Raw genomic sequence first — 14,316 nt, forward strand, 5'->3', positions numbered from 1 at the left:
ATTGCAGCGCGTGCACTTAACCACCAAGCCACAGGGCCGGCCCAGAATATTCTTTATTTTCTTGATCTTTTCCAATATTTCTTATATATTTAACTTTTTATTTTGAAATAATTATAGACTCACAGGAAGTTGCAAAAATAGCACAGAGTGCCATGAACCTTTCACCAAGCTTCCCCAGTGGCGACATCTTATATAACTGTAGTACAATATCACAACTGGAAAATCATTGTTAGCACAATACTGTTAACTACAGACCTCGCTCAGTTCACGTTTTTACATGCATTCATTCGTGAGTGTAGGTAGAGTTTTGTGCAATTGGATCCCATGTACAAATTCATATCCCCACCTCGTCACCACAGGGAACCCCCTGCACAGCAGCACCCTGCCATGCCCATCCCCGTCCTTGACAACCATTAATCTGCTCTCCTTTTCTCGTTTTATCATTTTGAGAATGTTAAATAAATGCAGTCATATAAGTAACCTTCCGAGACTAGCTTTCTTCATTAACCATAATGCCCCTGAGATCCATCCAAGTTGCTACAAGTATCAGTGGTACTACTTTTATTGCTGAGTAGTAGTCCACACATCCAAGTTTGCTTCATCATTCATCCACTGAAAGACACATGGGTTGTTTCCAGTTTGGGGCTATTAAGAATACAGTTGCCATGAAGATTCATGTGCAGGTTTTTGTGTGAAGGTAAGTTTTTATTTCTTGGGGATAAATGCCCAACAGTGAAATTGCTGAGTCTTGTGGTACTTGTACAGTGATCTTGCGTGTGGTGATATCTCACTGTAGTTTTAATTTACACTCCCCTGATGGTTAAGAAGTAGACAATTTTTCATGTGCACACATGCCAACTGTATATCTTCTCCGGTAAAATGTCTGTTCACGTTTTTTGCTGATTTTCCAGTTGGATTCTTTTTTGTTTGTTTGTTTACTACTGAGTTTTGAGAGTTCCTTATATATTCCAGATCCAAGTTCTGTGTCAGATTTGTATATATTTGGGGTTTGCAAACATTTTCTTCTAGTCTTCAACTTGTTTTATCATCCTCTTAACAGAGTCTTTGGCAGAGCATTTTTCATTCTGATGAAGTCCAATTTTTTGAAAACACTTTTACAGATTGTGCTTTTGGTGTCAGAACTCCTTTTCTATCCCAGCTCCCAAAGCTTTTTAACATTTTTTACATTTTCTTCTAAAGTTTTATAGTTTTAATTTTTACATTTAAATCCATGATCCATTTTGAGTTAACTTTTATATAACTTTTATATAACGTCACCTGTTGAAAAGACTCTCCTTCCTCCACTGAGTTCTTTTACACCCTTCTGTAGGTTCTCTGTCCTGCTCTACTGATGCATGTTTCTCTCTCCAATTGCTGTAGCTATACCAGAAGGCTTAACATTGAATAGAATGATTGTCTCTATTTTACCATTCTTTTCCAAATTCTTTTTTCTATGTAAGATTTAGAATAAGCTTGTTGATATCTACAAAAAATCTTGTTGGGATTTTAACAAAAATTGTGTTAAACCTATACATAAATTTGAGGAGAGTTTGATTAAATGCTACTTCATGTGAAACTTTAAAAGGTTTAAAATTTTTTGAAGGTTTAAAATAAAAAAGGCTTAAATAGGGGCCGGCCTGGTGGCGTAGGGGTTAAGTTTGTGTGCTCTGCTTTGGTGGCCCGGGGTTCACAGGTGCGGATCCTGGGTGTGCACCGATGCACCGCTTGTCAAGCCATGCTGTGGTGGCGTCCCATATAAAGTAGAGGAAGATGGGCACGGATGTCAGCCCAGGGCCAATCTTCCTCAGCAAAAAGAGGAGGACTGGCAACAGATGTTAGCTCAGGGCTGATCTTCCTCACCAAAAAAAAAAAAAAAAAAAAAAAAAAGGCTTAAATAAAAAAAAATCAGTTATTACTATATAATTATAATAAATTGTATATTTTATATGGTTCTTTTTTCTTATTTAAACTTTTAACATTTCACACAAAGAAACTTAAAACCTTTCAAAATTTCACATGAAGAAAGTAAAATAAAGCTGAAAAATAAAGATAGCTTTCTACTAGTTCTCCACCTCTTTATGCCACCTTCTACTCCAGCAAAGATTACAACATGGCACAGTACTTTTATTTTTTAATTAAAAAATTCACCTAATGGTTACTGATTAAAACCAATATAAAAATATTCCTATCATTGGCACTACCTCTCTTGATTACTAAGTATGATTAATTATTATTCTACAAAAGACTAACATTTGTATACAAGGAACGTCTAATGCTATAATAATCTGAAGAACTTGCCTAGTAAAATTTTACCCCACTCTCTGCCAGTTTCCATTACTTCTACTACTTCTACTATTGCTGACTTCTCCTACTTTCTACTAGAAAAAATGAATTGCACACATGGTCTGCACTAAATCATTCATATGCATAACATGTGATCTCTCTCTCTCTCCATCTTGGTCTCTACACCTGTATATACTAGTGTTTGGCACTCAATCAAAAGAACACCACTAAGCAAATAACAAACTTGTTCTTTGAGGCTTTGTTATATTTTAAACCATTTAATATAAATTCTGCCTATATTTATATATACTATTTTTTAGAGGCTTTTAGCTTCAGATTAAAATGCAGTTTAAATGAAAGACTGTATTACTTTTGGTAAAGCACCAAAATGCTTGTTAAGAACCTCACCCTTGAAAGAGAAAGCAGCTATAAATTTGTAGAGTTCTGAGTCAAATACGGTCAGGTTTTGGATTTCACAGCTAAGTATAACTTAGAGAAATGAAAAACATTTATGTTAGGGAATTTTTTCCCCAGAAAAGTGGATAAAAAACCCCCTTTGATCTCATTCTCTTAGTGTGCTTTTAGTATTTTAAATGCCAAAAAGTTCAAAATGTAATAGCCTTTATAATCTAAAGTTATTCAATATAAACAAAAAAATGTTGGGGAGAATATATCCTTATGTTGTCTCCCTGGAGAATAATTTTTTCGAACTGAGAAAACAAATATGTTAAGTTTGAATCTTGTCTAGTGTGGTGGAAAATATAAGAATCTAAGACTAGTATTTCAGGAAAAAAAAATTTCTTGAAAGAGACAGTTATTTTTATTTACATTATCAAAATACTGCTATTCCACTTATATTTGTTGCTATAATCGGCTTCAAGTAGAAGTTTTCATAGTTACCAAACGGTTCAGAGGTATGCACAAGCTCTTATATGTGATGTACTCCACAATAACAGCAAAAAAATAATTTTTTAGGTTGTAAAGAAAAATAGAAAGCTTTAATCTTGTTGTTCTTATTTTGGTGGCAAAAGTTTGAAATCAAGCAGCCAATGCATGCACTAACTATCTCAGTTACCTCGGGTAATACTCCACACAGTGTGGTCCCTAAAGCAGCAGAAGCAGGGTTAGTTGGATACTTCTTAGAAACGCAAATTCTAGGACGCCAGCTCAGACCTGTGTGAGAAACTCTGGGGTAGGTCCGGGCAATCTGTTTTAACAAGGCTTCCGAATGATTCTGATGGATGTCCTACTTTGAAAAGCAATGGTTTAGGGCAATGAAGCTTCCTTACACTCTGCCTAGAGGCCCTAAAACAAACTTTATGTTTTAGATTCCCCAAAGGAGGGCACTACTTATATTGTGGGTGAGACAATTCTTTGTTATGGTGAACTTTTAGCATGCGTGGCCTTCTGGCACAAACAGCAACTAATGATGCTCTTTACCACGTCCCTAGGGTTGGTAAGAACTTGTGAAGAATCCCTGTGGGAGCAAAGGCTCTGGTTAGTCTTTCCATTCTCTGCCTTGGATCCAACCATCTCCAAAGACCTGACACACTCTTCCCTTGCGCACCCAATCACTTCTGGAGGAAGAAGAAAGGAAGGGCGACAAAGCGGGGGTGAGGGCACAGACTCTGCACTGAGGCCACTCTTCACTAGTTACAGCATGTATCACCATCTTATTTTATATGCTTTCCTCATGTCAAGGATCAATTCATTCTTTTCAACCCCAAACATTTTACAGAAAATAAATGAGAAAAAAACTGGATATTTACGTAAATGATCCTTACCGGGATAAGCTTTTAAATATAAAATCTTTGGGCTGGCCCCGTGGCTTAGCGGTTAAGTGTTCGCGCTCCACTGCTGGCAGCCGGGGTTCGGATCCCGGGCATGCACCGACGCACCGCTTCTCCGGCCATGCTGAGGCCACGTCCCACATACAGCAACTAAAAGGATGTGCAGTTATGACATACAACCATCTACTGGGGCTTTAGGGGAAGAAATAAATTAAAAAAAAAAATATATATATATATATAAAATCTAAGTCATCTATACTTGCCATACATAAAGGTTGATAAAAAGAAATATCTTGCTACTAAGAGAGAATAATCTGCCACTAGGATTAAAAAATTGTATATTCCCTTAGAACCATTAATTCAATCAGTGATTTATATAAAAGGAGCTAGAATGCACCAGTTTGCAATCCTTGTTCTAATCCATGACTATCCCAAGCAAATGAAATCTACTGGGTTTAAAGCCTTCAAGAAGGAGAGAACTTACTATCTCCTTCTGGCAAAACTGTGCCATTAAAATGTTTTCTTTTATCTCAAGTGATAAGTATATACTCTAAACTGGGTGGCAGGGGTGAGGGTGAATGGGTGGTGATGTTTAAGGTTTTACGCGCTACTCCCATATCGGTCTCCCTAGGAGATGGTGCTCTCGTGTAGCTCTAAAGAAAAAACAAGGCCTCAGGTATACCTAACTGGGCCACATTTCTAAGACAGTGGAACTTTGAACATAAGAATAAAAGAGACTATAACCGGAACGACACCTAAGAACTATCTTCTTGTGGCCTTTATCCCAATAAGGTCATGCTTCTGACTCCCCTCCCTCCAATATGACTGATATGGTTACCCTGGGCTAGAAGCAACTCGTAATACAGGAACCTACAACCTACAAAAAATCAACTAAAAACTACTGGAGAACAGAAGGGCCAGAGGGAAATACTGCACGGAGTGAGTGGCTTAGGGCAGCTCTATCCTAGGTCTGAAGGCAAAAGACTATATCCATTCCCTCCTCCATCGTCAGAGGGCAGAAGTTCAGAGTGCAAGAACAGAGGTGCCACCGGACTTAACAAAAGGAAGGAGTCCTCAGACTCAGAGAGTGTGGATCCTAGTTCATTCAAGTAGGAAATCAGTCATTTGAAGCCAAATAGTAATAGAGAGTACGCAACTGCCTGAATCTTCTCAGTGCAGTAGGAGACTGTTGGTCAAATATTTTCTATTGGGGATGTGATTAATACTAACTTAAACTTTTCATTCCTCACTATTTATAATTCATATTATATAGCACCATCTGATTACAACTATCTGCATGAGAACTTGCACCATATACCCTCAAGGGTGAAAACAACTGCAAACAATCCGGAATTCAACTCACTAGGCATATTTTTCACAGATGCATGGGTATAGCAATTCTGAAATTACTGTTCATATACTGCAGGACTGAACAAATGAGCAAATACACAGGTGATGTTGGGAGCTATGATTTTTACTGTTAGAAGAGGTAGATACAGAGATTGAATTCAAAAGAACTAGGAAGAATCTTGTGGTATTGGATTGGAATTAGAGGTATCAGTACAAACTCATGATTTTCAATATATATATATAGATAAGGAGACAGAGACATGTGGACATTGATGTGTGTGATTATCCGTGTGTGTACGTACACGTGTGTATATGCACATGTATTTCCTCATAGACCTAGCTATCATACATCTTTCTGCTGAGAGGACCTAGAAGCAGTAACACTCCATTAGCTATGAGCACAGTGAGTGCCCAGATCTTAGTTTCTAAATACTATTCCTAAAAGAAACCAGGGCTCCTTGCAGAAACAGCTGATTCTAGGGGTGGGCAGGGAAATGACAAAAATGAGCCTGTATATTTTGTTATGCCAGAAATTAAGGAAGTGATCATAGAATGATTGGGCATTTCCAAAGGATCAGGAGCCAGCTTGAAGGGACTCACAACCTGGGACAACTTGAGCACTGAAATAATAATGACATTGATGGATTATAACTTATTTAATAAGATAAAAATTCATGAGTCAATACTGATAATAAATAGGTGGATAAATGGGAAAAACTTTCTTACATTAGAGTGGCATCTAATAATTATAGAAAGACAATGGAGCTGAAAAATCACCATTTTGCAACTATCACAGGCAAGAAACATCAAATGAATATACACTAGTGAGTGAAATTTTGAAAAGAAACAAGCTACTATGTAGTCTCAAATATCTCCCCACAAACTATTTACTAATTCAGTAGAGCAAAATAGTAACATTACAGTAGACACACGTAGCAGACACCACCTTAACCAGTTGGTTCAAGTCGACATCACTGGGCCCACACTGACATAAAGTGCCTCCTGATATGATGCACTGAGAAGGACACAACATCATTTCTGTGGTGCTCCTGCCAAAAATGCATAACTGGAATCCAATCATGAGGAAACATTAGACAAGTCCAAATTGAGAGACATGCTGCAAGACTGGCCTGAACTCTTCAAAAAAGTCCATGTTCTGAGAGACAGAGAAAGGCTGAGAGACTGTTTCACATTACAGGAGACTAAACAGACCTGACAAACGTAACACAACTGACTGGACTATCGACTAACAGTATGTACTGAATTAAATATCCTGTTTTGATCATTATACTATGGCTGTGTAAGAAAACGTTCCTGCTCTTAAAGCACAAGTTAGGTATTTAGAAGTGAGGCAGCATGATATCTGCTACTTACTCCTAACAGTCCATAGAAAATACAACAACAACAACGATGAGGATGCGAATTACATCTTCAGGTCTTTTTTCTTCAAACTAAATAGTCTCAATTGTTTTAGCCTTTTAAATCTATATGAAACAAAAGAATTCAAAAAGTTGCCTGGTGTAAGTAGAAATTTGGGAAGTTAAAAAAAGGATCTGTAGTCTCAATTCAATTCAATTTAATAAAAAATGACTGAGGCCCTATCCACAGGGTCCCATACTCAGAGTCCACAGTCCATGGGAGAAGGAAAACATGCATATAAGTAACTATAGTGTAAGAGAGGCATACTATAAACACCAAAAATGCAGTACAAGGAAGTACTAAAGGAATGTTGAGAGGGGGTAGTTAACTCTGACTACTATTTTAGTATTATTTAACATTTACTATTTACTAGGCACTGTGCTAAGCGCTTTATATATTCATTCATTGAATGCACCAACAATCTCATAAGGTAGGTACTATTATCTTTCCCATTCTACAGATGAGGCATCTGAGGCACAGAGAAGTTGAGAGTCTGGCCACAGGTAACCTAGTGAGTTAGTAGCCCAGGTTTCAAATCAGGCAGGCTGACTCCATAGCCCATGCAGCAGGCTTAACGAAGGAAGCAGCATTTGAGTTGATCCTTAAAAGATGAGTATAATTTCAATAAAAGGGGAAGCAGGAGGGAGAATATTCAAGGCTGGAGGAAAAATAAAAGTGAATGCCTGGAGATAGTAAACATAGGTTGTATAAGGAAACAGAAAAGTTCAGGGAATGGTATGTAGGGTGTGGGGAAAGAAATGAGTGAGAGCAGAGGGTGGGAGATTAGACAGGCTAAAGAAATATAGTAGACTCCATCATGAGGATTAACACAGCCTTTGTTAGTAATGAGGATGATTCTCATAATATGCACCACAATCTCGACGGTGGATGGTGCAATCTTGGTGGTATCTTAGTGGATTCAGCATAAGGAGTCAGTCTTTGTGACATCCAAGTGAACCAAGTACCAATAAAATCTTATTACAATTCAATCTCTCCTAAAAGGCAGTACTAGAACACATATCATGACAACACTCCACACCTCTATGTATAATAATTTCATCTCACAAAGATTCTATTACCATGCAAAATTGAAACTACCAGAATTGAAAACAGAAAGTCTAAAATGCCACCATTCTGCCTTAGTTTAACAAAGACTATAAACTTTTTAAGAAATAGTGAATGAAATGTGAGTAAACCATGTAGCTCCTTATTTGTCATAATATTTATGAAAACAAGGTGATCCAATTCAAGGGATAGAATGAGTAACAGATTCTATGAGCTGTGAGATATGCACATCTAACCAGGAAAGCGACCAGGCACGAATGCTTAATGTCACATCTCTGAGTTGGGAGCAGATGTAACTGATTGCTCAATTAATAAGTCAAAATATTATTTTGGCTTCATAGTAAATTAATTATGGATAAAGCAAAATACGTGGCATGTAGAAAACTCTGTATTCATTTCTTGATAAATATAAATATTAATGAAAACTTGATTTTTATGAAACTATAGTTTCAACCTGTTCAAAATCTATACAACTGAAGAGTATACCAAAAATCCAATTACAAGTACAATAAAAACAAACACTTAAATTTTTCAAAATGTCAGAAAATACTTAAAATATAAACATTAACAAATTCATTAGTGACTATTTTTCATATATTTAAAGACCAAAAAAATAAATTTCATTTTTATAAAATATCTTTGAGGCAGAGTTCTTAACTGCCCAACATAATCTTCCATTCTGGAAGAATCCTAAATTATTCCCTTGATTGACAGAATCGAATAGAATGGGAAGCATCACAGAAGAGAAGAATATGAAAAAGGAAGGCAAAGAGCGTTTGAAAATCAAGTTATATTTGGCTTACTATAAAACTAAAGAATAGGTGAACAATTAAAGAAACAGAACACCGAGCTATAAAAAAGTTCTCCACCTAAAAATGCCTAAAATGGTATTTAAAATTCAACAATCATCCTGTACATGTCTAAATGGATTTCTGAGAGTAAGGAAAATCCATAGGGCCTTAAAAAGGAGAAAAGAAACTGAAAGCAGTGTAATAATCCTGAACTGACAGCACAGCTGCCAGGAGGGTGTTTGCTAATAATAGGGATGGATGGTTGAACAGCGAGACAAAGAGGAGAGGCTGGTCCTTGATCCCTAGCATGGTGGAGAGTTAGAACCAATATCATTACATGAATGCAGAAACTGTGAAAAGCTATGAAAAGATGCAATAAAAAAAAAAGTCCTGGGGCTGGCCCCGTGGCTTAGCGGTTAAGTGCGCACGCTCCACTACTGGCGGCCCGCGTTCAGATCCCGGGTGCTCACCGACGCACCACTTCTCCGGCCATGCTGAGGCCGCATCCTACATACAGCAACTAGAAGGATGTGCAACTATGACATACAGCTATCTACTGGGGCTTTGGGGAGAAAAATGGAAAAAAAGGAGGAGGATTGGCAATAGATGTTAGCTCAGGGCCGGTTTCCCTCAGCAAAAAGAGGAGGATTACCATGGATGTTAGCTCAGGGCTGATCTCCCTCACAAAAAAAAAAAAGTCCCACTCAATAGCAAAGGAAGATGATAAAAGGTAACTTGTCTGTTTAAACCTCAGCTCCAGATAGAAAAGGTTGTAGGAATCTCAACCTGAAAAACTAATGTTAAATGGTCTTAAGTTCTAGTAGTTTGAGATGTCGGGCATAAGCAAATATAAATCCTTTCTATGGGAATTACTCCCAACCCAGGCCCTGCAAGATCTGCACAAATTTAGGTAGCCCCAAAATGAATTCACAATCTTAAATTACAAACTAATAGGAAAATAAGACACCAGGAGTGAAGTCAATAGAAAAAACAAACAGCAGAAGACGACCTCTATGGACATCAGCTATTAGAAATAATACAGAATATAAAATAACTATATTCAAAAAATTATAAAAAGAGGAAACTGAAACAAGCAAGGAAAAGGTTATTACCAAAACAAACAAACCAAATATAACTTCTAGCAATTAAAAATATAATTATTTAACTAAAAACCTAACTACGAAAAATTTTTTTTCAAATAATATTTTAAACAATAGGGTAAAATGATTACAGACTAGTTATTAGAGGATCAAGTAATTTTTGTTAATTTTTATTAGGTGTGATAATGACATGGTGATTATTTAGGATGTCAATATTCTTCAGATGTGTGTACTATACTGTGACATATCTGGAATTTGCTTCAAAATACTTCAGCAAAGAAAAAGAAGGGAATAGATGAAGCAAATGTAGAAAAGTGTGTAAAATATTAAATCTGAGTAATGTATATATACAAAATTTTTATAATAAAAATAAAATGAAAACTCAATGGATAGTATAACAGACTATTAGATATAGTCCAAGAGAGAATTAGAGAATTGGAAGATGGATCTGAAGAGGGGATCCAGATTATGAGTAAGGAGAAAAGAATACTCACCTTCTTTTGGGCTCACTGCTGCAGGAAGACTATTCCAGTCAAGGGTCCAAGCAGGGCAAGGGTGGGGAGAAAACATCACTTCAATGCCCTTTTCCTAGAAAAGGAAATAGGCCCTTTCCAAATGAATGAATTAATAAACTCCTGTTATGTTCTAGAAGGCCAAATTTCTATTTTCTATAGTGGTGAGGAGGAAGATAAATATTAACAATCATCACGTATTCCTCAAAATATTTAGTTACAAAAGAAATATGATAACAGTGTTGAGCTTTTGACAGCAAAGTTACTTTTCTATTATTTTTTATACTGAGATAAAAGAAATTGATGCTATGTTTTAATATTACCTGAAACTATATAGAAGTAATAAGCTACCTAGAAATTTATTGGGCATCAAACAGAAAAGTCACCTGAGGATAAAAGTTTTATCAAAAACAATCCATGTAATCAAAAACTGACTCTACATATATGCCCATTAAGGTCTGTCTTTACATATGTGAAAATCCCCCCACAGCCTAGGAGCTACATTTACAGGACCAAAAAGCCTTCAATTTGACATACACCCAAAAATATCATCCTTACCAGTCTTTTACAAGTGCCTGCAATGTCTCTAGAAAAGGATCCCTTTGTTTTAACCAAATGGTTCCCAACATTTTCAAAAATTATGACCACTTTTCAATATATAAAAAAACTCTCAGGCTCCTTCCCCATATTAAAAGTTGTGCATTTATTTATTTGATCTACAGACAGTGGCATGGCATACACATGGATTCCCAGATCCCTTCCAATCACATTCTGTGTTCACAGCCCACAGGATAAATATCCATGGTTCAGGTATTTTTATCTTCAGGAATATCCTATTCAAAAGAAAAATCCCTGAGAATCTATCATTAACCCCTTGTATCAGTTAGTTCATGAGATTACTTTCCATTATGAAAACTAGCTGAATTCCCAGTCCCAAAGGAAGGAGTGTAGAGATTCTTTTATTGGGGCAGAGATGTATCTATAGGTATAGTGGTCTAGAGCTCTTAACTTGCATCCAGAAAGAGGAACACATCTCTCTAACATCATATACCTCTCTACCTCCCTTATTCTAGTCTAGCTGGACTGAACTTCATTTCACCAAACTCATTCCTACCTTAGGGTCTTTTTAAAAATACCACTACATTGAGATATAATTTATATGCCATAAAATTTACCTCTTTAAAGCATACAATTCAATGGTTTGTAGAATACTCACAGTTGTGCAACCACAGCCACCATCTAATTTGAGAACATTTTTATCACCTCAAAAAGAAGCCCCATACCCATTAGCAGACACTCTCCATTCTCCCCTCAACTCCCTGCCCTAGGCAACTACTGATCTACTTTCTGTCTCTATAGATTTGCTCAGGGTCTTTTTATAGCTGGACCCTCTGCCTAGACACTTCCTCCAAATCTTCAAATATTCATTCAGGTTATCTGCTCAACGTCTTCACCTCGTCAGATAAGCCTTCCTTACCACCCTATCTACAAGGGATCCGACCTCCATCACCTCCACCCCCTCATCCCATGTTATTTTTTTACAGCCTTATCATTACCTAATGTGTTATACATTTATTGGTGTTTTTCCTTTGTTTACCTCCCACACCAGAATCTAAGCTCTATGAGGGCAATCCAATTTGTCCTTCATGTAGCCAACATTCAGAACAATGCCTGGGGTTTAGGAGATATGTGGACTTTTTTTAACTGACTGAATGAATAAACAAATTTAAAACCTCTGGAGAATAAGGGAAATTTTGGAGGCAAGATTGTGTCAAAGAAAACAGACCAAAAAAAAAAAAGGTGAGATGTGCATGTTCCTAAGAAAAACCTTCCTATCTTAGGCATCCACTCAGCACCACTTTCATGTGTCCTCATGTAATTGGCAGAACATACTGTAACTATACAGAAATGAAAAGTTACAGTATAAATAAAATTAATACATTCATATAATACATTAATTTGATATAATACTCATTGTCTTTCAAAATATATGTCAATAGAGAAATTCACTAGTCAGTAGCAAAAACAATGCCCTGTCAGGGCTGGCCCAGTGGTGTAGTGGTTAAGTTTATGTGCTGTTTCTCGCAGCCTGGGGTTCACAGGTTCAGATCCCGGGCGTGGACCTAAGCACTGTTCATCAAGCCATGCTGTGGCAGGCGTCCCACATAAAGTAGAGGAAGATGGGCACGGATGTTAGCCCAGGGCCAATCTTCCTCAGCAAAAGAGAGGAAGATTGGCAACAGATGTTAGCTCAGGGCTCATCTTCCTCACAAAAAACAAAAAACAAAACAAATAAAAAGAAAAATTATTGTATCTGATATATACTATCAAGTTAAATTAAATGAAAATTGAAATTTTAACATTTTCAGATTTGAACTCTTCCTTTCTAAAAAATTGTGGATGTAACGTCCCACTCAACTTGTATACAATCATAAGATTTAAAATCAGAAATGAATCGTACAGAAGGTCTACTTCACTCTCCTAATTCATAAATGGAGAAATTGAGACCCTCTGGTTGAAAGACAGGAGGCAATGTTAGCTGAGCTACAAAGCTGGGACAAGACCTGTCACCTGGTCCCCAGCATAGTGTTCCCATGGACTGCTCCCAAGCCAACGACTGAGAGTAGCAGACCCATTCCTGAAAAACATGGAACTCTCTCACAGATGATTCCAGCTCAAGGATTCCCCACTGGCTCGCCAAAACTTTCTTAGAACTATACTGAAGTCTAAGACTTTTCTGACCCAACCTTCCCTCCTTTCCTGTCTCAGGCACGGGGGTCAAACTTGCCTCACGGCCTAAGGCTCTCCCAGCCTCCTCTGGCTCCCTCCCCACTTTCCCTCAGAGACGTTTCCCTCAGCAGACCTCTTGCACATCTAACTCCATATTAGGGTCTGCTTCTTAGAGGACCTGAACTAACACATCCCCTTAAATTAAAAATTTCAGGATTCCTATATATTTTTTATAGTATTATAAAAGGGCTTATTTTTACATTATTTATTGACTTTTTCTGAATTTAACTTTTAGTTATCTCTTTGTTTATAAATATTTTCAAATGTATAAAATGCAAATGTCTTTCCTAATGTTATTCTATTGCTGGAAAACCAGAGATAGAAAAATCTGAATACCAATCTTTCTTTCAAGACTCTGCATAAACGTGAATTAAAAGCACAGAATCTCGGTTTGTTGAAATTTTAAAAATTAGTATTTTAATACAAAGCAGATTACTCTCCTGATTATTTATTTAAAAACACTCAGGAGATGAATGAGAGATCTCTGTACAGTTAACTATCTGATCAAGACTTATCAAACTTTGGACAAGCTTTGATATCTTCTAAACTCAACTATATAATCCTGTTTCATTATTTCATCACTAGGCTACCACAAAGCTTAGCTGAAGAGCTAAGGGACTGGTGTCACTACTAAAATCTTCTTGTTTTTTTCTAAATCAGCAAACTTGCTGTTAACTATAGAACTACAATACTTCCTAACCCAAGTAGGAAAATACAATGAATAGTTTTCCAGTACAACTCAGATGAATAGCTCGAATTACTTATGAATTCTTTGTTCAAATAAATCTTCAAATAGTCTAGGTTAAAAGCAAAAAATTTTTGTACATTGTTTTGAATGGTAGAGAAAAGAAAACTTATTGGTGAAAATTTTTACAATTAGTACTGTTAGAAACAAATTATGCTGCAAAGAGAGAAAAATAAATCATATGTGTTCTTACCATATAAAAAGGCATTAAAATCAAAGAATAAAGTCAAAACAAAATTCAAAGAATTAAAAAATCTTAAAATTTAGACAAAACTTTGGAAAGTAAATTGAGATATTCATCTATATATTTCTGTAATTCAAATCATCATCTCAAAATTAAAGAACTGAGACCAAATCTTTGCAACAGAAAAACATCAGGTTAAAAACAATAAATCTGACCAGGTGTAATATGACTTCAGTGTCTTGAATATAAAAAGAAAAGTTTTAAGAAAAATACTATTCAAAAATATA

The 14,316-nt window shown here is 36.4% G+C and overlaps 1 protein-coding gene across 8 annotated transcripts in view; it reads right to left on the reverse strand.

Moving 5' to 3' along the window:
- Positions 1-14,316, reverse strand: part of GSTCD (glutathione S-transferase C-terminal domain containing) — a 126,734-nt gene that overhangs the window by 95,851 nt on the left and 16,567 nt on the right. For all 8 annotated transcript variants that reach the window (XM_087437773.1, XM_087437774.1, XM_087437772.1 and 5 more), the window contains one exon: positions 10,293-10,386. In XM_087437773.1, the coding sequence (XP_087293899.1) occupies positions 10,293-10,386 (94 nt within the window). The remainder of the gene's footprint in view (positions 1-10,292; positions 10,387-14,316) is intronic.

The sequence above is a fragment of the Ceratotherium simum genome, chromosome 12 (assembly GCF_057802395.1).
Source record: "Ceratotherium simum simum isolate JZ-2026a chromosome 12, ASM5780239v1, whole genome shotgun sequence".
NCBI lineage: Eukaryota > Metazoa > Chordata > Mammalia > Perissodactyla > Rhinocerotidae > Ceratotherium > Ceratotherium simum.